The 26,112-nt window shown below is 43.3% G+C and overlaps 1 protein-coding gene across 12 annotated transcripts in view; it reads right to left on the bottom strand.

Moving 5' to 3' along the window:
• Positions 1–26,112, bottom strand: part of LOC119173521 (complement factor B) — a 1,265,978-nt gene that overhangs the window by 377,177 nt on the left and 862,689 nt on the right. For all 12 annotated transcript variants that reach the window (XM_037424323.2, XM_075896490.1, XM_037424324.2 and 9 more), the window contains one exon: positions 5,510–5,649. In XM_037424323.2, the coding sequence (XP_037280220.2) occupies positions 5,510–5,649 (140 nt within the window). The remainder of the gene's footprint in view (positions 1–5,509; positions 5,650–26,112) is intronic.

Below are 26,112 nucleotides of genomic sequence, written 5' to 3'. Positions count from 1 at the left end.
AAGTCTGGAGTTCGTCCTGATCCACGGAAAACAGCCGCCATCGCCGACTTCCCGCCGCCCACTGACAAGAAAGCCGTGCGCCGATTTCTGGGCCTGTGCGCCTATTATAGGCGGTTCGTGAAAAACTTCGCCCGCATCGCCGATCCTCTCACTAACCTTACCAAGGCCGACGTGGAGTTCAAGTGGGAAACGCCACAGGAACACGCTTTCCAGGAGCTTAAACATCGCCTCCAGATGCCTCCGTTACTTGCCCATTTTGACGAATTCGCCGAGACAGAAATACATACTGACTCAAGCAGCATAGGTCTTGGCGCCGTTCTTGTGCAGAGGGCTGACGGACTTGAAAGGGTTATTAGTTACGCCAGCCGATCGCTATCCAAAGCAGAAGCAAATTATTCCACAACAGAAAAGGAGTGCCTCGCCATCATCTGGGCTACGTCGTAATTTCGCCCATACCTCTACGGCAGGCCCTTCAAAGTTGTGAGCGACCACCACGCCTTGTGTTGGCTAGCCACTTTGAAGGACCCTTCAGGTCGCCTCGCACGATGGAGCCTGAGACTTCAAGAATATGACATTACTGTCATTTACAAGTCCGGCAAAAAACACTCCGACGCCGACTGTCTCTCTCGTGCGCCTGTCGACCAACCGCTACCCGACGACCCGGATGACGACTACTTCTTGGGAACGATCACTACCGACGACTTCGCTGAACGACAGCGGGCCGACCCGGAACTCAAGGCCCTAATAGAATACCTCGAAGGCAGGACCGCCGAAGTCCCGAAGGTATTCAAGCGCGCATTTGCGTCGTTTTTTCTACGAAACGGTCTTCTACAAAAGAAAAACTTTTCACCGCTTCGGCCTAAGTACCTCCTTGTGGTGCCTTCAGCTCTGCGACCGGAACTCCTGCAGGCCCTGCACGACGATCCGACGGCAGGGCACCTCGGTGTTTCTCGCACGCTCGCGAGGACACAAGAAAGGTACTACTGGCCGCGTCTTACCACCGACGTCACTCGTTATGTGAGGACATGCCGGGACTGTCAGCGACGCAAGACACCGCCGACAAGGCCAGCGGGACTTCTGCAGCCAATAGATCCACCTTGCCGACCTTTCCAGCAGATTGGTATGGACCTACTTGGGCCGTTCCCGACGTCGGCTTTTGGAAACAAGTGGATCGTGGTAGCTACCGACTACCTCACCCGCTACGCCGAGACAAAAGCCCTGCCAAAAGGCAGTGCATCCGAGGTAGCTAAGTTCTTCGTCGAAAATATCGTCCTTCGCCACGGCGCCCCGGAGGTCCTTATCACCGACAGAGGAACGGCATTCACTGCCGACTTAACTCAAGCGATCTTGGCATACAGCCAAACAAACCACCGCCGGACGACAGCGTACCACCCACAGACCAACGGCCTCACCGAGCGGCTTAACAAGACGATCGCCGACATGCTGTCAATGTACGTCGATGTCGAACACAAGACGTGGGACGCCATTCTTCCGTATGTGACCTTCGCATACAACACGGCGGTGCAGGAGACGACGCAGATATCTCCATACAAATTGGTCTACGGAAGGAGCCCGACAACGACGCTCGATGCCATGTTACCCAACGTCACCGACGAAGAAAACCTGGATGTGAGCGAGTACCTTCATCGCGCCAAAGTAGCCCGACAACTTGCCCGGCTCCGTATCAAGAATCAACAGACGACCGACAGCCACCGTTACAACCTTCGACGACGCTTCGTGGAATACCAGCCTGGTGAAAGTGTTTGGGTGTGGACGCCGATACGCCGACGTGGACTAAGTGAAAAGCTTCTGCGACGGTACTTCGGACCATACAGGGTGGTTCGACGTCTCGGCCCACTTGATTACGAGGTTGTCCCCGACGGCATCACGAACTCTCAACGACGCCGATCGCGACCTGAAGTCGTCCATGTCGCAAGCCTAAAGCCGTTTCATGCGCGTTAACAAACTGAAACAGTGCTTTTTTTAGTATTATTGTTGTATTGTAATTTATTCATTGTACTTCCTTGCATTATTATTGTACCGTCATCTTTAGTTAAAGCATCGAGACGATGCCTTTTTCAGAGGGGGGCAATGCCACGTTCCATTTCCCAAGCTTTTGTTATCGTCCCAAAACACCACACGATTCTCAGCGCAAACCGCGCCTGCAGTTTTCGAGAGGGTTCCGGACTGTAGTAGATCATTTCGATAAGATCACGCCCACTGTGCGAATGGTACAGATTGTTCTGGAACGTACGCCGCCGCCAGTGGTAGCGCTAGAACATTCGACGGCGGGAGTATAAATGCGACGCGCTTCGCCGCTTGTCAGTTGTTGATCGAAGGCCGACGCTCCGTTCGCCGCTATCAGTCCGAGACTGCTATCTGTGCGAGACTGCTGCTGTAATTGGACTTTCCGTTTACCGGGCACAGGTTCGCCCAAATAAACAGTTAAATCCCAACACGAAGTCTCCTGTCTTCGGCCACGTCACGACCCCGTGACAATATATATATATATATATATATATATATATATATATATATATATATATATATATATATATATATATATATATATATATATATACAGCATCGAAGGCGTTATTCGAAGGTAGTACGTAGGTTCGACTCCTTCTCACGGCTGGTTATTTTTTCATCCACTTTTCTTTCTTCTTATTTACATTCCATTGGTTCTAATAACTTTCCCTGTACATTAGTTGACATTACTGTCTGTTAGATCTCATTATTATTGTGTTAAAACACGGGAAGATGAGCCCTTAAGTATACACTTCTTTCCCTTATATATATATATATATATATATATATATATATATATATATATATATATATATATATATATATATATATATATATATATATATACGATATAACAGACAGTAATGCCAAGGATTGTACAGGGGAAGTTATTAGAACCATTGGGAAGGCCGCTGTGGTAGCTCAGTGGTTAGAGCATCGAACGCGTTATTCGAAGTTCGTAGGTTCGATTCCTGCCCACGGCTGGTTATTTTTTATCCACTTTTCTTTCTTCTTATTTACATCCCATTGCTTCTAATAACTTCCCCTGTACATTCCTTGGCATTACTGTCTGTTATATCTCATTATTATTGTGTTAAAACACGGAAAAACGAGCCCTTAGGTATACACTTCTTTCCCATATTTCATTGAACGAGGGTCTCGTACTGGCAGACTTGGTGTGTTTATGTTGTATAAGAGGGAAAATTAATCAGCTGCCCGCTCTTAATAAGTTCACGTGCTACGTGACACCAAAACATGCGCACAAGAGTGTTTTCACACTCGCCGTTTGGCTTATAGATGGCGCTGACTGTCACTCCTACTTCTAAATTCACATATAAACCCAAAAAAGTGGATGGAGGGAAGGCCGCTGTGGTAGCTCAGTGGTTAGAGCATCGAACGCGTTATTCGAAGCTCGTAGGTCCGATTCCTGCCCATGGCTGGTTATTTTTTCATTCTATTTTCTTTCTTCTTATTTACATTCCATTGGTTCTAATAACTTTCCCTGTACATTGCTTGGCATTACTGTCTGTTATATCTCATTATTATTGTGTTAAAACACGGAAAAACGAGCCCTTAGGTATACACTTCTTTCCCTTATATATATATATATATATATATATATATATATATATATATATATATATATATATATATATATATATATATATATATATATATATATATATATATATATATATATATATATATATATATATACATATATATATATATATATATTCGAGATTCGCGCCACCGTAACTGCAACGAGGACTAAACAATTGCAAATATATTTCCGTGTTTCAGTCTGGCTACCCTTTCCAGTGTACTAGTGTCGTCCGTTTTCATCTCTCTTACTAGCCGATCAACTATTGTAAGCCCGACATAGCGAACAGCCACCGCACACACATGTAATCACCCCAAAACGCGGATACCCAGGAGAATTCAGTATTTACTTCAAACGCCTATTCCTGTATTTCGGAAACACTGCCTGGTATCCCTTCAAAGCGAGACAGCCCCTCAAAAGTCCTTTTGTTCGACACCACGTCCCTGGAGTGTGGGGACGCCATCTGCGACGCCTGATTAGTGACGATCGGTGGAAAAAGAAGAAATAAAAGAAAAACTTCCGCGACACGCAAGCCTTTACCTCAGCCAGCTAGTCTACTACAAAAATTCATTTTATCTCCTCTATTCCTTATTTATTCATAAGTGATGATTCCAAAATGTCTATTTCGAAACGACAATGTTCTCTTAACCAAACACATCTGTTACAATAAGGAGTTGTCAGTACTACAAGACACCGTTCATGAGGCTGCGTCACGGTTCACTAATAATTGCTTTGTGATTATTCAAAAAACAAAACTGACTTGCTTCACAAATTTATTGAAAGCAATAGTGACGAATGCGCCTCTGTTTCTTCATGCCTGTAAGTGCGAATCCTCTAGGTGTACTCCCATTGAATATGTTAATTCCATAAACTATCTCAGTGTGTTCTTCGATAGCGACCCGTCTTATAATGATCACATGACTTGTTTTTGTGGCAACCTACGAAAAATCTCAAGATAAATTTTTAATATTATATCAATTGCGCCCAATAATATTGAAGTGACCATTATGCTCTCTTTTGCGTACACTGTCCTGCGCTATAGCATCATTATATTTGGATAATATTTCTGGTCATGGCAGTGTCAGGTTGATAACATTTTGAAAAACACGTTGAAATAGATTGTTTAAAATCATACATGAACAGACAATTTAATCTTTTTTTCTTTACTTCGCCTGCCGTCTTTCAAAAAGTCATTTATGCAAACTGTAATATTACGAGATTTAGAACACTCTGAGTTTAAAAAGTGTCATTGCTTCTTTTTCTAATCATAAAACCTCCCTGCTTATTCGTACCATTCATCACAACACGACTAGGGCAAGCTATTAAAAAGGTTCATGTTTCTTCTGTTTCTAATGTCCTCCCCGACAGTGTCTTTCCTGTAACGACAAAACAAAACTTACGAAATGTCCTAAAATAACTTTTTTTTGCTGCACCGTTTATTGTAAGACTATTTATGTAGCTTGTTTCATGCCGGGTATTATCTGTTAAAGGATTGCTCAATCCTTGTGTACACATTCTGCTGTTTATGTAGTTTTGCTTCAGCTAGTTTGATTGTAGTGTTATTCTGCTTAAGTGTAGTGTAGAAGAGTTACATGTCTTCTTTTCTCTGATCAATTATGGTATATGTTCTCCAATATGTACGCCAGCTCTGTTTTACCAATATGCTGAGCCTAGTCAGCCAAGCCACCGTCTGGCTTCGATAGGCCTGTTATCTAGCGTGGTACTCAAGACGACAATAAAGATTCTTCTTCGTCTTCTTCTTATCATTATTAAGGTTGTTGTTGTTGTTGTTGTTGTTGTTGACAGGGACTGTCAACCAGAAAGATATATATATTTGCAGCAAAACAGTTTCAAAACAAAAGTACTTCTCAATACCTTGCCGTCCTCGTGGCCTATCTCCACCATCCAAGGCCAAACGGTGACAGCTTCAGTCCCACCTAATATGCGCCCTTCCATCGAGTCGTCGAGTCCAGTCTCTGGATCGTGGCTGTAGCTAACACCACATACGCTGTAATCTGCGCAAGCGAGGTATAAATAAATAAATGAGACAGCAGCGCAATAGAATTACAGAAATAAAGATGGAAAACATAGATCACCTTTAAGCGAAGTTGTGATCGGAGCACCACAAGACAGCATTGAGTTATCACTGCTTCTAAAGGAAGCTGGAATAAACTAGCTGCCGGTAATGTACTTTATCACAAGATCTGGATTGGTCACCCTGGTTCACTATCTAGCCACAACCTCCCATGAATACAGCAATTAACCCTTGGGCCTCATTCCCCAGTGGCTGTGAAGCAACTGCCCAAGGCGGCGGTGAGACCTCCGACGCAGCGGAGGGTGCTAAGAATCTCTGGGTCCAGACAGGCTGCCAATAGAATCTGAACTTTGCTACTTTGAGCGCTGGAACGCCATCTATTGAGGCTAGTTTAGCTAGGCTACTCGAAGAATCGCAGGGTGTTAAATGGTATGTGATAGGGCTCGCCGAGGTTAGGGAACATGTGAGGCTTTCACAGTGCGGCCCATACTGAACGGACACGTCGTATGCTATTGTAGACTAGTTGACAGAAAATAACTAGAGAGGGGGGGGGGGGGGTTCTCATACACATGGATATCACTGGAAACATGAAATAATACTATAGCGTCAGTGAGAGGGTGGCAAGTATTATAATTAGAATGAACAAAACGTACAAAATGAAGGTAGTACAGGCCAACGGGCCTACATTGAACCATGATGATTATTTGGTAGAACCTTTCTATAAATACGTAGAGTCGGCCAATAATGAAATAAAGGCGCAGCATACTATTCTGATGGGCGACATTAATGTCAAAGTAGACAAGAAACAGGCAGGAGACCATGCAGTTAGGGAAAATGGCATTGGCTCTAGAAATGCCAGAGGGGAGTTATTAGTAAAGTTCGTCGAACCTGATAATTCACGGATCTTGAATACCTTCTTCTGAAAACGGGCTAACCGTAAGTGGACGTAGTGAAGTGCTAATGGCGATACTAAAAATTAAATAACTTTATTTTGTGTGCACAGGATCTTACAGGATGTAGAAGTAGTTGGCAAGATCAGATGCAGTGAACAGACAATGGTAAAAGCTCGTATTCACTTGGAGTTAAAAAAGCAAAGAGAAAAACTGATACGCAAGAAGCCAAATAATGAACTGCTAGTTATATAGAAAGTACAGTAATTCACAGTTTCGCTTCATAACGAATTCGAGGCACTAAACGAGGTTATTGGCGTTAGCACTGACACAATGAAGGATAATCTCACTAGTATCAACAAGGAGGGTGCAATGGAAGTTGGAGGTACATTCTCTAGACAGATCACTGGCAAACTATATCAGGACACGAAAAATCTATCAAGGGACGACAAACCTGAAAGTCTCAAATGCAACCTACAAAACAGAGCTAGTGGAGCTTTCGAAGTTAATGAATAGGCGTAAGGTTGCGGACATCACAAGGTATACCATGGAGAGAATTGAGCAGGTTGCAAAAAGCAGCAGAAGCCTAAAAAGCTGCAAAGGCAGATTTCCGCATTGGCAAAAATCAAATGTGTGCATTAAAGAACAAAGAAGGCAATGTCATAACCAATATGAATACCGTAGTCGGGGTGGCGGAGGAGTTCTATAGAGAGCTAAACAGAAGCCAAACAGAAGCCAAAACAACGAGGATGATATCACCAAAAACATATTAGTTCAGAGAAATTCAATATCCTACCAGTAATGACATCACGATTTCAGAAAACCCTAGAAAAAATGCAGAGGCAAAGTCTCTGATGAGGATAAGGTCAACAGGGCTCTTAGAAGATGGCAGAAAACCGTGTAAGATAAACTGGCCACGTTATGTACGAAGTATCCCTTGACGGGAAGGATATCAAAATCTTGTAAGGACGCCGAAATCATCTTAACCTATAAGAAAACAGACGTCAAGGACTCGAAAAATTTCAGGCTTGTCAGCTTGCTGACCGTTCTCCACAAACTAATTACAAAAATAATACCTAATAAAAGTAAGGGCACACTAAATCTCACTCAACCAAAGGACAAAGTAGTATTTCGTGCAGGCTAATTTAGAATGGAGCATATTCATACTATCAATTAGGTAATAGAGAAACGCTCAAATACACCCAACTACGGCATAGAGCCTTCAAAGATTACAAGAAGGCTTTTGACTTAGTAGATATATAAGCAATAATGCAGACATTGCGAAGTCAAGGCGTGGACGAAGCGTATATAAGCATCGTGTAATAAATCTACAGCGAATTAACTGCCAACATATTGCCCCATAAAGAAAGCGGCAAAATCCCAATAAAAAAGAGTGTAAGACAGAGAGACACAATCTCTCCAATCCTATTCAGCACGTGTTTACAGGAGGTACTCAGAATCCTAGATTGGCGAAAGTTAGGGATAACAGTGAATGGAGAGTATCTTGGTAACCTGCGATTTGCTTATGACATTCCCTTGATGAGTAACTCAGGAGATGAATTACAGCTCGTGATTACTGAACTTTACACAGAAAGCCGAAAAGTAGGTCTGAAAATTATTATGCACAAAACGAAAGTAATGTGTAACAGTCTCGGCAGAAAACGGCACTTAGCGTTAGATGAAGAGACGCTGGAACTTGTGAAGAAATACGTCAACATCCGACAGGTAGTAACCGTGGAGCCGAACAATTGGAGTGAAATAACTAGAAAGCTAAGCTTGAGAAGGTGCACATTCGGCAAGCATTCTCAAATCATGATTGGCAATCTGCCACTAACCCTGATAAGGAAGTAGTTACCAACGGAGTTGAATCCTGGAGTCTTACAAAGAGGGTTCGGCATACAAGGGCTGTCTACCACTCCAAAAAAAACTTTCTTTTATTGTTGCGCAAATGAGAAAATCGCTCATTACAACGGGGGCAATGAGCATGCTTCTGTCTCATAAAAAAAGGAATTATATTTATTTATTTATTTATTTATTAGAATACCCTCAGGGCCCGTAGGGCATTACAGAGGGGGTGGGTACAACATATATAACACACAAGAAAAAAAGACAAAATAAAGAAACAAGTATCAGATGCGCAAATCAGGAAGTGTATATGTTTAACTCTATGGTGAAAGTCGACAAAAATGGCAGCAAACGTCATTCAAGAGCGATGCGGTCAATCTACTAGTACTACAAGAAATCCTCGCAGGTAGAGTTAGTTTGCTTGGAAACAGACGTGTAATTTTTAAAATTGGATTTTGTGCACTTGAGGCAGCTTTAAGTTGCGCCACAGACGATTTGTTGCTTTTGCTTTTCTGACGCGTTCAAATAGGCATCCCGTGGCGCTGCCGTCAGGGTGTTTGTTTGCCTGCATGTATGCCTGCAAACGGCGGAGAAACGCGAGAACGGCGTCCATTGTGTCTTGTAGGAACACATAATATGTATGTGCGTGGTTTAAACGACCACTTAGTTTTATTAATAAACAAAACTTCATGAAGCCTGCAAAAACTACACGTGGTTTAAGTTTTCGACTTTCACCGGCAGTACATTTATCATCGCGTTCGTTGACAACTGTTGTGGGCAATCAGACAACTGATGGAAGGTGACGAAGGTGAATGAAAAAAGTCTGTTTTGAAAAGTTTCTACACACTTTCCAGAGAAACTGCTGCAAAGTATAGTACGCAATCGTCACATTGTACGCTTTTTGTTGCGACGCAAAACAGAAACGCAGTCAAGGACGGTAGACAGTCTCTTTAATTTGAGGACGACGCAGCGAGTGATCGAAGTGATAGGTGTAACATTAGCAGACAAGAAGAGAGCAGAGTGGTTTCGAAAAAAACGGAGTTAGAGTTGTCATAGTTGAAATCAAGAAAAAGAAATGGACATGGGCTGGGCACGTAGCCCGTAGGCAGGATACCCACCAGGGTAACTAAATGGATTGCCAGAGAAGACGAACGCACGAAAGGGAGACAGAAAGTTAGGTGGGCCGTTGAGATTAGAAAGTTCTTAGGTATACTGGGAACAAAAAGCAGAAAACCGGGTTGACTGATGGATCATGGGCCGGCCTTTGTCCTACAGTGGGAGTAGTCAGGTGGTTGATATGAGGATGAAAATGAGGTCGCTTTCGCACAGCTCAGTTTGAGCGTAAGCAAAAGATGCTACACACGGGAGCACGCTTATCTCGCACCCAGGCGCTTTCGGCGGTATCCCCTCGCTCCCAGAGACGCCATACTTTGTTTGCAACTGCCAAGATGCACCTCACTAGCATAGAATGCAGTGGCTCTGGGAGTTTAAAATGTGAAAAAGCGCCTGTTCACGATGCGCCCACTTATAAAATGTCATCTGGGTACCACTGCGCTGTCATCTGATGCAAAAAAAAAAAAACAACGCAAGAGTAAGAGATTGCTGAGCACTGCCTGTGAAGTTCACAGCGCATCGCGGGAATCGTGCCGGTGCGGTGTTTTGCATTTGCACAGACTTTCGTCCACAACAAGAAATGTTGAGCTCCGCCGCCCTATAAGATATAATCGCAATCAACAGGAAAAACTACGAGCGCAGTGAAGTGTACAAGTATACTTAATGCGTTTATTCAAGCGTGACTTTACCTGTTTCACATTACAGCAGCGATTTATGAGCAGCATTCGCGTAGTATGCGGCGCAAAACTTCATATATTGCCGTACTCTCTCGCAGACCGCATGTCAATAATATGATATACGTATCACGACTCACGCGTGGATGCACACTGCGCATGTTTACTGCAACGGCAACGGACTACAATCGCGATGCATGAATAGCGCGGAAAGCAAGACTTTCGAACCGCTCGAACTGCGACATGAGTTGACATTCACTAGGCGAACCTACACGTGCTTTCGGCCGGCGTCACCGCAGCATTTGAATGTCTTGTTCTGGCTGGCACTTCTGCAGCGCGCGTGTGTTCCGAGTGCCCGGTAGGACTGGCAATCGATACACATGTGGTGCATGAGCGTAAGTTGGAGCCAGATTGTAGCGCTACGTTGACGCCTGCTTACAGCACAAATTCTGCCTAGTCGCAGCCAAGACACGCCGCAGTTCGACTGAGTCGAAAGCAACGCTTTCCGCTGTTCGCGTTTCTTTCAATCGCAATAGCACGTACCTTATGAAGCTGCTTCCATAGTCTGAAATGCACGTGCTTCATACATTACGGACTGTTGAGGAAGGCCTCGTCGAAGTTTTACACGAATTCAGCATAAAATTCCAGCACAGGAACAGCGCGAAACATCCGTACGGCCTGACTCAAGTTGTGAAGTTTCACTTTTGATTTGCAGAGCGTCTGCTCGCCTGGCAGTTGAGAGTGTTGCTTCGCTGCGCTTGCTACAGACGGCGCCACGCGCTTTTCAAAATGGCAGCAAGCACTGAGCGCGCTATGCTCTGGTGTATACGCTCAAGAAGAGAAAAAAAAAACAGGCAGCAGTACGAGTGCTATACTGCAATCAGTTTTTTTTAAGACGATAGTCTTTCTTGGGGACTTTAGACCAAAATTTCAGGTCTGTCTGTCTGTACATTTGTCTGTTTGTCCACTTTTAACGATACCTCAAAGGGCATCAAACGGCCGACCCCATCCGCAGCGCCCACCAATATTGCTCAAGCTTCGGCATTCAGACTTGTGCGATAGTCAATTAAAATGCAAATATTGCGCATATCTGAGGCACCATAAAAACACGTCGATGCTTTGTATGTATGCCTTTATACTAGAGAACGCACACACAAGTAACTCTGAGGACCGTAGCGTTTATCGCGTGGCTCTGACAGTACAACACAATGCTCATAAAGTAAGTGTTTTAAACGTTTTGCCAGGATGATGCGGTGGTTGCATCCGTCCATCGCTTCACGTTCTACACCTTATTACCTCCAAGACAGGCGCACATCTTTCTTTGTGGGCGCGCATGCCTTCGTTTCCGAAGATAACTGCCAGATGGCGCTCGTGTCTAACGTGCCTCGATGCGCTCTTTCACCTCCGCTGCACGCTCATAGCACTCCAACGCAGCGCCTCCAGAATACCATTCACTGGTTTTCTTGCGCAGATCATCAAACAAAGGTTTTGTGCACTCTCTCCAGATGAAAGACGGTCGCCTTTTGAGGACATTTGCAGTGTAACTTGAAGATTCAGGGCCAGTTTTTTTTTTCTTTTGGACCGTAGGGCATTTTTTTTTCACGCTCAAACTGAGCTGCGCTAAAGCGATATCATTTTAAGCTGGAATAAGCGCTTCAAAACACAGTTCCCTGTAATTAACAAGACGGAACAGTCTTACGCGGCAATAAATGTATGCTATTGCATTTACCTGTTCTTTGTATTTCATCACTGTAAAATTTTCTTCTGGGAGGCCTACATACGCTTCTGACAAAAAAGCACCAAAACGAGAAAGCGAGTGAATGCTACAATCTTCTGAGCCCTCGGTGGATTGCAGACAGGCAAAAAACAAAGAAACATAAACACACACACATACATACATACATACATACATACATACATACATACATACATACATACATACATACATACATACATACATACATACATACATACATACATACATACATACATACATACATACATACATACATACATACATACATACATACATACATACATACATACATACATACATACATACATACATACATACATACATACATACATACATACATACAAGAACGTACGCAGAGGGACGTCTAGTGTGGTTGCAGTATGCAAAGAAATTCTTCACATTTAAAATTTCGAGGTGGTTGAACCCGCCCCCTTCTCTTGGCCACGTCCTGGGTCGCACAAGCACTTTCCACTGTTATAGAGCTCGCATATCATTTGGGTGGATCTGGCGCATAAAAACCTCTCTATTATAATAGGTATGCCATGTTAGAAAACTGGTAAGATTGAATGGAAATTATGACGACGCGGTGTTTTGTATTCTTGGTTATTCATTCTTACCGAATGGTGCGTGAGTGGGCTGCTTTATACTTCTACGCACTTACGGTATATGTTGTGACATGCAAAGTCACACATGAAGGAAGAATGTGTATAATCTCTTTATGCTTTATTCGTTGACTGTATTTTTCAGAAATTGTGATAATCCCACTATGCCGAAAGTATATTTCGGCCAACAGGTCCACGCCGCTTGCACAGCCTCTTAAGTCGACATATTTAGGTCGTCAAAGCAAGCAAGATCAGCCGAAACGAGTCGAAGACGCGCAATACAAAAGGATATTTCACTGCTGCAAGTGCACTAGCAAACTGAATATACGAACAGCGCAGCCTAGAAGTTGTTACAGCGTAACTACGGAAGCAATAAAAAAGGACAGAAAAGAGCTCTGATTTTTAAAGAGCACTGACTAGCTTGTTAAAAGTCATCGCTCTATTCTGTCCTTGTTTATTGCTTACGTAGTTACGCTGTAGCTAGTGCTAGGTTGTGCTGTTCGTATATTCAGTTATGTCCTGCACACTTGCCCAAGTTTCCACGCGGCAGTTGGGAACTGCAGATTTCACTCGTGTTTTGCGAGGGGAAGATAAAGGGCAAGCTAATTGTAACACCACTGCGCGGCGTTCACTGGACAGGGCACTATATTCTCGCCCTGTCGCTTTTGGGCACATGATGATTTTCGTGAGATTTAACGTCGTGGAACTTAACACGACAATTTCTGCGCAAACTGCGTGTACAGTGGGGGCTTTTAAACTTCGTTCACGACATGTGCAGCGTCATATCTCTCTTTTCGCTCTCTTTCGAAAACCGTGCGCTGCAGGCTTTGTTCGCGGACATTTGCAGCGCAGAGTGTCCGCTGAGCTGCTGACCACTCTAAACGTACCTAGCTGTATTCCTGTATGCTCGAGAATACCATTGTATTTTTTCAGCAAACTTGTCGATATATACTTCAAGGCGGAAAATGTAGACAGGACGTACACACTCCAAACAAAGTTCGCTTTGCTGCAACAGCGTTAGCGTTAGTTTACCTTTATGCTGGCAGCGCTTGAGTTTGCATCATCTGCACAGATTCGCCTTAACTCGGGATCTGGGCGCTGGTGGTTATGACTCATCGAGGTGGAAAGTTGTGCAAGTTGAGAGAAGTGGTTCTAATGGGCGTGGAACACTTGTTTATTCACAAAGCACCTGTTGCCCCTACACGTCACTGCAACCTCGTTCTCTGTCACATCCTAATATCGAATGCCGCCATTTCTCCCACTTTTTGCTACGAAGGAGGAGAGGGTACGAAGCGTATACGCGCTAACGCTAAATAAATCGGTTCTAATCAAGCCTTGAGGGAGACAAGTCAAAACGCTGGCTCGAGTACACAACCCCTGTTTACGGATTTCATACTTATATATCATGGGAGGCATTTACGTGAACTTTTTCTCTTTAAGCTCAATTAGTAGGCGTTGCTGGAGCTGCACGAGTTCCTGAGTATATTCGTCTCGCACCAGCTTTCCACTTGACTTTTTTCACGTGGCGCATCAAAACGCCATGGCTCTGCTTCGCTTATCAGCACAGTACTGCTGAAGGCTAAGAAAAATAATCATCCTCGTGGTGTGAACTACATTTCGCTTGGCATGTGGGACTTCTTCGTTACTGTTTATGTACTGCGAGGGAGAATCGCTTCATCTCGAAATCTTTCCGACTGCAGACTCCACTCGGTTGCTTCAGAGTGGAGAAAACAGTTTATTTGCGCGGAGAGTAAAATAACTGCGGACTACATGTATTTCACAAACCTGTACACGGCTGTACTTGCTTCATGTGGCGTGCACTGATCAGCGTTCCCACGATTCCTGAAGCACAGACACGCTGTACAATTGAAAGGCTTTGTTCCAGAGTCGCAGTTTTAGGAGCGAAGCTCCTTAAGGCGTGGGCTGTGCGTCCCCTGTATGTAGCCACCTCTCGTTCAGTTCTTGCAGTGTTCACTAGATGGCGGTACTTGTAGCTGACGGCATTAAGTATTACGCTAGCCACCGCCCGATCTAAAGGGTACAGCCATATCCATCCGTTCATCCGTCCATCCATCCATCCATCCGTCCGTCCGTCCGTCCGTCCGTCCGTCCGTCCGTAGCCACCTCTCGTTCAGTTCTTGCAGTGTTCACTAGATGGCGGTACTTGTAGCTGATGGCATTAAGTATTACGCTAGCCACCGCCCGATCTAAAGGGTATAGCCATATCCATCCGTCCATCTGTCCATCCGTCCGTCCATCCATCCATCCATCCATCCATCCATCCATCCATCCGTCCGTCCGTCCGTCCGTCCGTCCGTCCATCCATCCATCCGTCCATCCATTCGTCCGTCCGTCCGTCCATCCAAAAGATGCAAGATGTTATAAACTAGACGGCGGTACGTGTAGTTGATTATGAAAGATGCGAGGTGTTATAAAATAGGAATGATGCCACATATGGCGCGTGTCATCGTTCGATACAGTGCGGCGACGTACGCTAGGGGGAGCGTTGCAATAAAATCGAGTGGGCAAAATGTACGGAGGATTCATGGTTTACCAGGTTTACCTCCGGAGCTTCGCCCACTCATCACCATTCACTTCGTGGATGTGGCGGCATTTTTTTATAGGTATTGATACAGTTTACCACACAGAAATTCATACGCGACGTTGCGAAACAGCCTGACACGGATCCGCTCATGAATCGGCTGCTGCACAGAGCACGTTCTTTCGTTCACTATCACGCGCGGCGCCATCGGCTCAATCAGTGCGCGTTTCTTATAGTGTAATAATTACGGACAATGACACTTTTGCGAAAATTCGCCGATGGTGCGAACCCTGGCAAATGAACACAAACTTTGTTAAATTGGTCACTCTTGGTTTCTGTAAGCAGACCTTTGCTCCTTTGTTTGATTACTCTTTGAATGGCTCCTCCCTGAAATATTTGTTTGATCACAGGTACTGTCATGTAATTTATTCACGTATAAACATACTAAAATGCCGAAGAATGTCATCAGACCAAAAAATGCCAGCAGACCGAAATTCACGCTAGTGCAAGCGCACGTCGCTTATGCATATCTCCAACGCTGTGGCTTGCCTCTCTGGCTGCTGTGTCGTCATCTCACATTGTTCACTAAAATGGCCCTCGGTGAAGAGTGTAGCCATCCTGGCGACCTAATGCCTAGCCTGTATAGTGGGGTCATAATACGGCTTGAGACGACTCACATACACAATTTTTCTACAATGACGACGTAACTCATCAGATGATGTCAAAGGCTAAATCTCATAATAGACTGGTGACGTACGGCAAGAATGTGGAAGGACCCATGGTATCGGGCCAGTGTTCTTAACGAAAACCCAGTAGTAATTGATGGAATCTAGAGCCAAACGAGGATACCAGTCGTAAAAGTAGGAAGAGGTTGGTCGGTGTCATGCCTTGAAGGGCCACTGACCAGGCCCCAAACCAAATTTTAGTTAACAGTGGAAGTTGTTGGGTGTGCGATAAGGAACATTTTGCCACAAAATGTTTTTCCGATTGGTTCATCACAAGCGGAGAAAACAAGTTTTTTGAAGCGGCGTTAAACGAGGATGAGAGGAGGCGAGCTCAAAACCCTTGCTGCTCCTCCACGTAGCCTTCGCAAGATCAATCTCTTCCCCACCCTCTATGGCATCCGACCAAGAGGTGGTGTGCGCATGACGTGCCCAAACAAGTCCAACCCCCGAGCAGCGAGCGGCGTTGCTTTGTTCACCAGCGTTATGTTGTTGTCTTCTGCCTGTTTCTGCGGGATGGTTTGGAAACGCTAGCACAGACGCGGTAGAATAGATGAGCACAATGAGTGCACGAACGCGTAGGAGCGTTCCACGGCGGTCATCTGCTCGATGCGCTAACCGCGGGGACACAAACACATGCGAAACGTGGACACATTAGCCCCACATCTCATTGCATTTCACGGAAGACAAATAGAAAAAAGACACTCACATTTATTATTGCATCTCCTTATTTTTCTGGAGTTTTAATAATCTCTACAACAAATTACATAAACTACGCATGTCGTGTTAAATAAGTTTCGGCATGTGACGTGCCACTGTTTGCAAAATTAAAGCAGAGTCGTCAACGTAGAGGACCAACGTCACTATTATTGCCATGTACGTAGGGCCATTCAACCGCGCACGTCATGCCCTCATTCTCTGGGCACGCGCCGGCAGAAGGGAGGGGGAGGAGTGTTCATCTTCAAATTTGACCCATTTTCGCGGTGTGTAGCTTTACAAATTTTGGCAGACGTGATTATGAACGCCTCGTCTATGCATTACGCCTGTCAGCTCAAAATTGTCAAACCTGGTGAGTGGCCCTTCAACTTCTAGTGGCCTTGGTTTTAGTTTGTCAGTGAACGGGCCAATTGTCTGGAATACTCGGCATACCTTGCAACATCATCAATTGCGCTGTACTTAGATTATTCAGGCGTGTAGGAGAGGATGGTGTACGATGGTTCGTGTTTGTACAAACAAAGAAAGGATTAAAACCTGTGGTTGCATGCGTAGCTGTGTTAAACTCTCATAGGATGAGAGTGGACAAAACATAGAGAGTTATATATTTGCAGATTGTCCACGATGTACACAGAGTCCTTCAGCCAATTGGCAGAGTGGCATAAGCAGCACAAGCTCTTTTTCAATCGTCATCTTCGTCACCTTCATAGACCATTCTTCGACGTTCATCACAGCTTGTCTCTTATAGCCACCGCCGATGGAAGCACCGTCTTCGAAGATCCGTCACATCCTTGAATAAGGCTGCTCATGTGGAACTCTTATAAAGTATCAGACATCAACACACTGAAATCTCTTCAAAAGAAAGCCATCTGTTTCGTTTACCGCCACTACAACTGTAATTGATCCTGCCGGTTTCACCTTGGTACGTTACGCCTTGGTACCTTGGTACCTTGGTACAACCCTGTCTTGGAGACAGGATCTTGAGGGAATAATATTACTGAAATCCCACGCTACAGAAGAACTAAAAAATACCTGCTTCCCAATAAAGTGAAACCCGCTAGAATTAGTTACTGTATCCACCTAACACCATTTCATCGACGCTCCATTATATTCAAGTGCAGCTTCATCGCGTGCGCCATAGAAAAATAGAATATATTACTCTAATATCTTCATCGTTGACCGTAAAAAATTCATTGATGAATGTATTGGTTAGCGCTTTCTTCATTAGCAGTTTTAATCTTGTTTGTTTATTCTTTATTATTGCTTTTTTTCTCCTTTACTTGTATTCATTGCCTTTCTGTTTGTGTTCCTTTCACTGTAAAGAAAACCTACTACTGCGATAGCCTGTATTTGGCAGTAGTATACGAAAATCATAAATAAATAAATAAATTCCTAGTACGACACAAAATGGCATGTACGTTTTGTAGCACATAAAAAGTAAACCGGTTTGTAGCTAGCTTTGCAAAGCTTCGAAACTTTATTCGTTGCGGAATGAAAACACCCATTTGTTCACCTCAGTGCGTATTTTTTTCTAGACGACGCAATATATGTAAGGGATGACCGAGAATCTCGGCACTCATACGTGATCACTGGTGTTATCTTAAGATTGATGCATGGCACGTTTTACTCTCGTGAAAGTTTTTCAGCTCCTGATACCATAATACGCTGTGATTTATAAATCTGTTTTGGGCGAGAAAGCTAATCTCACATGCGTGCAAACAGGGCTGAAATCATTTCTCAGGGTTAGCTTCGTGATTCTTCGTTTGATGAGCTTCAAATGACTTGATGTGAAAGGAATTGAAAGCTTATCCCCTCGTGGCTCAAACTGCCAGCAAATGTGATCAGCTCTAAACGTAAACCTTTAGTGAAACAACCTCAAGGAGTCCTTGTCTGGTGCTTCATGTGTGATTAGCAATTGATTTAGGCCTACTGGTCATGTTTCAAGAGTCTGAATTGTAACGATTGGGGGCCTTAAGCTTCTCCTTCAAAAGTTAAACGAAATAGCGATATTCTGTTCGTAGTGCGTACTTCAAGCATTTAGTGCATGAAATCTTTCCGAACATGCTATGGACCAACTGAGTCGCCTTAAGGGTGCAGTAGAGTGTGCCTTTTGTAATGGGTGACTGGAAGCCATGATGACACCATGTTCTGACCCCCGATGACAATATACTTTGCTACGAGCACGCAATATTACGGTAGCATTTCATGTTGTAATGTGAAGCATTTACACAGGACGCGTGTGTTTGTAAAGCATGAAAGTTACTTTCACTTCATTTATAAGCAGACAGCTATTTGCACTGTATTCACAAGCACAGACGCTGTATATTAGCTGGATAGGTGCCATTTTTTTTGTGACATCGATCAACGAACCGGTAAAACATCTTTTAACATTAGTTTCCATACCATACATTACCTTCTCCCAACATGTCTTGGTGGAGTGCCCTTTGATATTTTTTATTGGACTGCACAGTTAATAAAAACGTGCATGTAAGACCGTAATGCAGGACCAATGACTGGTTCAACGTAGCTTTTCACCTAAAGGACATTTATGAGAATTCGACTTCACACCCGACTGGCAGTTCATTTTGATGAAGTGCTCATTATTACCAACCTTCAGAAGAACGTTTGCTTTTTTTCTGCTCTTGCTAAGTATATATGTATGTAAGCCCTCGAATGCTTGTACAGTACTTATGCGATTATTTTCGCTGAGTGAATGCGTCACTACGCCAAAGCATAATGGTATAACTTAATATTCGCGTTTTAATGAATCCCATGAAATAAATAAAAAATAAACGGGCGTGGCTGTGTGGTAGAACATACGCTTGCCATGCAAACAACCCAGTTTTGATTCTCGCTGAGACACAAGTTGTTTTAATATTCACTTTATTTGCATTTTTCTCAATTTTCCGGTCATGCAAAGATCATAACTTTTCGCTCAAAACCAACGACGCGACGCCGGCACTTCTGCGAAACGAGCTCTCTAACCCTATCGCGTTAACAGTCTAGAACGAGCCAGTGTCAAATCCCTCCTTTGTGTCCACCAGTACGACAATGCAGTCGCCAACCTACCTATGACATATAAAAGATGTAGGGCGAACTAAACAAGCCATACAGGAAGCAACAAGCGAGCACAGGTGGGTGAATGCTAGATACTCATAGATTTTCAGAAAACTGTAACCACTTAGCTTGCATTGCACGTCTCAGTGGTTTTCTGTCTCGTTTTATTGCGAAAAATAGGTCACTCAAGATAGGAGCAGTTGATGAGCTCGCGCGTAGACCACGTTTTTGGAAGTGCCTTTTTCTCAAGAATAGAAGGTAGGCTTCAGCTAGAACAGCAGAAGTTCTAGGAACCCTTAGATGGCAACACCCGAGCTGTTGTCTAAACAAATGTTTTTACGAGGATCAAGGCATTTTTACGCAGGTGAGCAATTCATTATATCGTTTTGGATAGCAGAGGTCTCGCACGTCGTTCGAACACGCTTTCAAAGGACGTGTAGACTGTGGTAGAAACTCCATGACTTCTTCCAAATTTTTCACGAGAAATACGTCTTGAATTGATAGCTATCACCTTTTGTTCGGTAACCATTCTCAAACAAAGCCCAGTGGCATGGCTCCACACTTGTTTGTGGGTAGCACCACACCCGCTTTGATAAATGTGCTCCCGTGCGCTAACTATCGTCTGACGATTTACTTTGTCGGCTCAGACAGGCACCTGCGCGCACTATTGAACCTAAACAGTTTACCTCCGGTTAATAAACATGCTGTGGGAAATACGCGCATCCTGTCATGGTCTTTTGCTTTGGCGATGTTTTTTTTTTTCGTGCGCTACAAGTTTCTTCTTGTAGAATATTTCTTACAAACTGAGACCCACATATGTTTAAGCACACTAATCTCTTTGAAATAATCAGCTTAATAATGCCAGTAGATTTATTTCAGTAAATATATCTGAACAGTCTCCTGGAGCAAATCTTAAAAAACAAAATATTTTTTTTTTTACATTCCTGAAGCTAGTTTGATTTCATACTGTTTCTTCATTATACAGTGACGGGTAGAACTTGAATGTTATTGATATGCCATACCTTCGTGATCTTACTTCGCGACAAACAAGACACACTGAACGTCATACTCGAAAAGGATTCGAGCTAAAACTAATGCATTTCAAGAGTAGCTTTTTTTTTATCTAACTATTGAAGACTGGCATATATTTCCAGATTCAATAATGATGTCGCCAAGTTTCATGTATTCACTGCCAGAGCTGAATATTGTTAGAATTAATACTTTCTATGTGCTGAATTTGTTTCATTTCTTCATTTCTGTTTTTTTATAAAACATTGTAGCTCTTATGCAGGTCCAAGCAGTATGAAGGTAACAATAAAACAAAGGAAATGCAAAAATGTTTACCACATGTGGAAGTTATTAACTTTATGCACACACAGTCTTTTGTGTGCTGGAACCTTTATTGTACTAATAGTTTTTCATTGTACCATGAAATAAATTAAGTTATTCTTGTATTATATTTCTTTCGCTTTTACAGTCCCTCCTGCTTGAGTCAAGTTCACCTGCAGTGTATCAGAAAAAATAAATAATAAATAAATATAGGATGGGCACATAATATTAACCGATTCACTAATAATTGCAGTTACTTAATCTGTGATTCATGCCGTAGCTTATCACTAGCATGTACTGCAGTCAAAATAGTTAAAAAAAACGTTAATGCAAGTTTTCTTTTCTGTAAATTGTTCTAAGCGGCGTTTTTGCTGTACGTATATATGTTTATTTGCAACAGTTTCTCGTTCTTTTACAAATTCAATATTACTACTCCCACGTTGTTGTTGACAGTGTTGCATCTTATTTGTGCATACAACTCACATTTTCTGACTGGAGGTAGTCTCCCTTCTCTCAAGTGTTTTGGATATTCTTCTGTGTATTAATTGGATTACCAGGGTGAACCGCAGAAGTGCCTTAGACAGGCTGACAACGTTTCTATAGGAGGACCTATCTTTGTCAAAGGCGCCATGGGATCCTTGGCGTGTTTTAAGGCGGTTAGTAGTTACGTCATCTCCTGGTGGTAGTGCGTGTGCCTGTCGATAATCACCATCTGAAAAGAAAAAATACTATAAAGCAGAGGATTCCAGTCCTCGCATCTTTTCAAGTTAGGTGGTTGTGTTTCAAGATGTCCTCGGAGGGTGGAGGGAAAAATGAAAGGAAAAAATAAAAAAAAAGAACACGCAACGTAGGAGCGGTGTGCTGCAAAATGGTGGCCGCTTCTGACCCAAACAAACGGAAACGCTTGAAACATTGAAGCCGGCAGAAGATTGCCACGTCCTTCCCCCACAAAGGGTTGCCGACGATACCGGCGTAAGTTTGTTCCCGAACACCTATGAATGGGACGCACATCAAGAAAGCGGCTACAAGCAGGGGGAGAAGCAGGTGGTCTTCTTTTAGACGCCAAGTTGTCGAAGGTAAGCGATACCGGATTCGGTCTGCAGAATAGGTGCTTAATGAGGAAGGACATTGGCGAAATTATTCTTCCATTATCCACGTAGATGGCCCCCTCAGCGAAATACATTGAAGAATTGTTAACAAGGTGATTTGAGAATGCGAAGGAAATGTGCACGGATGAAGAAAAACACACAAACAAAAAAGAAGAAAAGGTGGGGGAGATGTTAAGGTAAATCAAAGTAAAAAACAAGAAAATTGCAAATAAGCGAAAAGGGGGGAAAGACGCAGAGAACTTTTCGGGTTGGCATTGTTCTTAACGATGTGCGATAGGAGTGGTTTTAGAACAGAGGAAAGGGAAAACATAGCAGTGGTTTAACAATTCTTGATAATAAAAACTTTGTAGTTGTATATAAACATATACATATCTATCATTCAAGTTGACAAATTGAAGGAAAACTACCAAAGTACGGTGTGTAGGCTAGCAGCGGTTCAATGTAGTAAAGGTTATGTCTATTTCAAGTTTGAACGTATCTTGCCTCAGTAAATATTGCTGCAATTATGCTATGGCTTTCAGATATCCAAGTTGCCACGTGCTACATTGATTCCTTATAGGTGTAGGGGCTTACGTTTGAGTATCAAATATGACTTCATGTTTTTTCTCTCTCGTGGTGACCGAAAATCAGTTTGTAGACCGTAAAGCTTTGGTTGGTCAAAATTGTGGCCCTGTTGGTAGAGGTGACTCACTTATGCTTATGGTTATAATTGGGCTTTTTGTCTGCATGGTGGCTGTTCGGTCCTATGTGAACTGGCTGCCCAGTTTCACCTATACAGGCTTTTCTACAGTTGACACACTCAAGACAGTATATTTTGCTGTTTGAAGTGCAGGTGAAACTCGATGTGACCCTGTGAATGTAATCAGATGCTGTGCTTTTTACGCTGGTAGCCGGCTGTATGTGTTTGCAGGTGGAGCATGAGGGCCGGCCACGGAAAAAGCCGTTGTCCCTACTCTTTGCTTTAGGTTTTGCGTGAACAAGCATGGCTTAAAGGTTAGCTTTGCGTCTGTAGGCGACCTTAGATGGTTCAGGAGAGATTTTGTTTAGGTTTCTGGTTGGTTGTTAGAATTGGATAGTATTGTGAGGATGTTGTTTGTGTTAGGAAGTGCATTACAAAACTTTATAGTGAGAAGAGGCGTAGCTGCTGTTGTTGTGATTTTGGAGCGCGTTTTGAGTGCTTCATGGCGGTCCAGTGGCAGTGCGTTCATATAGGTTTTCTCAAGGAACGTGTTAAGATGGTTTCTCTCTCATAGTGCTCCTTTTAGGGCAGTACATATGTTTACATAATCCTCGATTTATGTGCATATGCGGTGTAAACTTGTTGCCTGACTTTTGAAAATGCCCTTCTTACAGTGTCTCGGGTGGTGGCCTGCATAATCTAAGTATTATGGTTGCCTATAGTTTTCTTTATACAGAGTTGTCTTTAATACACCGCTTTCAAGGTCGTGTCTAGAAAGTTGAAGAATTAAGCCGAAGTAATGAAGGTGAACTTTATTATTGTATGAAATGAGTTTAGGAATGAAGGGAATTTATCTAGGTATTGCTGCCCATGTCCCCATATTATAAATATATCATTGGTGTACCCAAGTTATGTGTGAGATTGTTCTCACAGGGAGACAGAAACTTGGTTCTAGGAATTCCCATGATTATATTTGCGCAGGTGGGTCAAATGGGTACCCATGCTTGTTCTCTGTGTTTCAAGGTAGTACTTTTCATTGAATTCAAAGTAGTTATGTGGCAGTACTAATTCTGGTAGTATTGAATATATTTCAGTTTAGTGTTGTGCGCTTTGTCGGTTTAGGCTAACTCAACTAAAGCTAAGCCCTCGGGATCCACCCGAGACACTGTAACAGGGCATTTTTAAGAGTCAGGTAACAAGGTTACGCCGCATACGCATAGAACACGAGGACTACGTAAACGGAGTTACCGCCCTAAAAGGAACAATATCAGAAACTATCCTAACACATTCATTGACTAAGTCTTTACGGACGCACTGCAACTGGGCCGCTATGAAGCACTCAAACCATGCTGCAAAATTACAACAGCAACTACGGCTCTTTTCACTAAAAAGTTTTCTAATGCACCTTCTAACATAAACATCGTCCTCACAAAATACTATCCAATTCAAACAACCAAGCAGAAACTTAGGAAAACCTTTACCGAAGCGCCTAAGGTGGCTTACAGATGCAACGCCGACCTTAAAGACATGCTTGTTCACGCAAAACCTAAAAAAAAGAGTTGGACAACGTCTGGTCTTTGTGGGCGGCACAGATGCCTGACATGCAAACACATACAGCCGGCTACTAGCGTAAAAGGCACACTATCTGATTACATTCACGGGATCACATAGAGCTTCAGCTGCACTTCAAACAGCATAACATATTGTCTTGAGTGGGCCAGCTGTATAAAACCTTATATAGGCGAAACTGGCCAGCCAGTTCACGTAAGACTGAACGGCCACCGTGCAGACACAAAGCACAATTAACCAAAGGCATTAGCCAGTCACTTCAACCAACAGAACCACAATTTCGACCAAGCAAAGCTTTACGTTCTACAAACTGATTTCCGGTCACCACGACAGAGAAAATATATGAAGTCATATTTGATACTCAAACGTAAGCCCCTACACCTATCAGGAATCAATGTAGTACGTGGCAACTTGGAATCACTGAAAGCCATAGCATAATTGCTGCAATATTTACGGAGGCAAGATACGTTCAACCTTCAGATAGACATAACCTGTACTACATTAAACCGCTGCTAGCATACGCACTATACTTTTGTAGTTCTCCGTCAATTCGTCAACTTGAATTATAGATATGAATATGCTTATATATAACTACCAAGCTTTTATTTTCTAGAATTGTTAAACCACTGCTGTGTTTCCTCTTTCCTCTGTTCTAAAACCACTCATACCGCGCATTGTTAAGAACAATGTCAATCCAGAAAGTTCTGTACGTCTCTTTCTTTCTTTCCAGCTTCTGTGCAATTTTCTCCTTTTTTTTCTTTGGTTTACCCTAACGTGCCCTCTGGTTCTTTATTTCTTTATTTCTTGTGTTTTTTTCTCGAATCTGTACATTTAATTTGCATTCTCGATTACCTTTTCTGTCAATTCTTCATTTGATTACGCTGAGGAGGCCACCTACGTGGATAATAAAAGAAACATTTCGCCGATAACCTTCCCCATTAAACACGTGGTCTTCGCTTACCTTCGGCATTTTGACATTTAAAAGTACGCCGCCTGCATCTACCCCTGCTTGTAGCCGCTCTCTTGTTGTGCTTCCTATTCATAGGTGTTCGGGAACAAACTTACGCCGGTATCGTCGGCAACCCTTTGTGGGTGCCGGACGTGGCGATCTTCTGCCGGCTTCGATGTTTCAAGCTTTTCCGTTTGTTCGTGTCAGAAGCGGCCACCACTTTGCAGCACACTGCTCTTACTTTGCGTGTTTTTTTTTCGTTTTTTCCTTTCCCTTTTGCCTCCACCCTCCGAAAACATCTTGAAACACAACCGCCTAACTTGAAATGAAGCGAGGACTGGAATCCTCTGCTTCATAGTCTTTTTTCTTTTCAGATGGCGATTATCAACAGGGACACGCGCTACCACCAGGAGCTGACGTCACTACTGACCACCTTAAAACTAACATGCCAAGGATCACCCGGCGCCTTTGAAAAAGATTGGTCCTCCTTGTAAAGGAAACGACGAGCCGCCGTGCCCATAGCGAAGCCCCCCCCCCCCCTCCCCCCGTTGACCTCTTCTTCCTGATTATACCACTTCGTTGTTTCTATCGGTCGGCTCCAACGTCGCATTTGCATTTCCGTTTGCTTATGTCGACATCTATATTTTATATCAAAGTAAAAGCAAATTTAAACTGATGCAAACTAGAATATGCTTGTGCTATTTATGTACACCATAAAGTAAATAGTGCCACGGGCAAAGCAAGGGGCAGTCAAGAGTTGACATCTGCCCAGAATGAGAGCAACAAACGTTTTCTTCCTCATTACACCCCAAAACCTGTATGAGCTACGGCGGTGAGTTTATAAATGATGGCATGTGCAATTACCCCCTCTGGCAAGAACATTTTCTTGATGC

Source organism: Rhipicephalus microplus, chromosome 5 (genome assembly GCF_043290135.1).
Source record: "Rhipicephalus microplus isolate Deutch F79 chromosome 5, USDA_Rmic, whole genome shotgun sequence".
Lineage (NCBI taxonomy): Eukaryota > Metazoa > Arthropoda > Arachnida > Ixodida > Ixodidae > Rhipicephalus > Rhipicephalus microplus.
The sequence above is the reverse complement of the archived record's forward strand: the minus strand, read 5'-3'. Positions and strand labels throughout refer to the sequence as shown.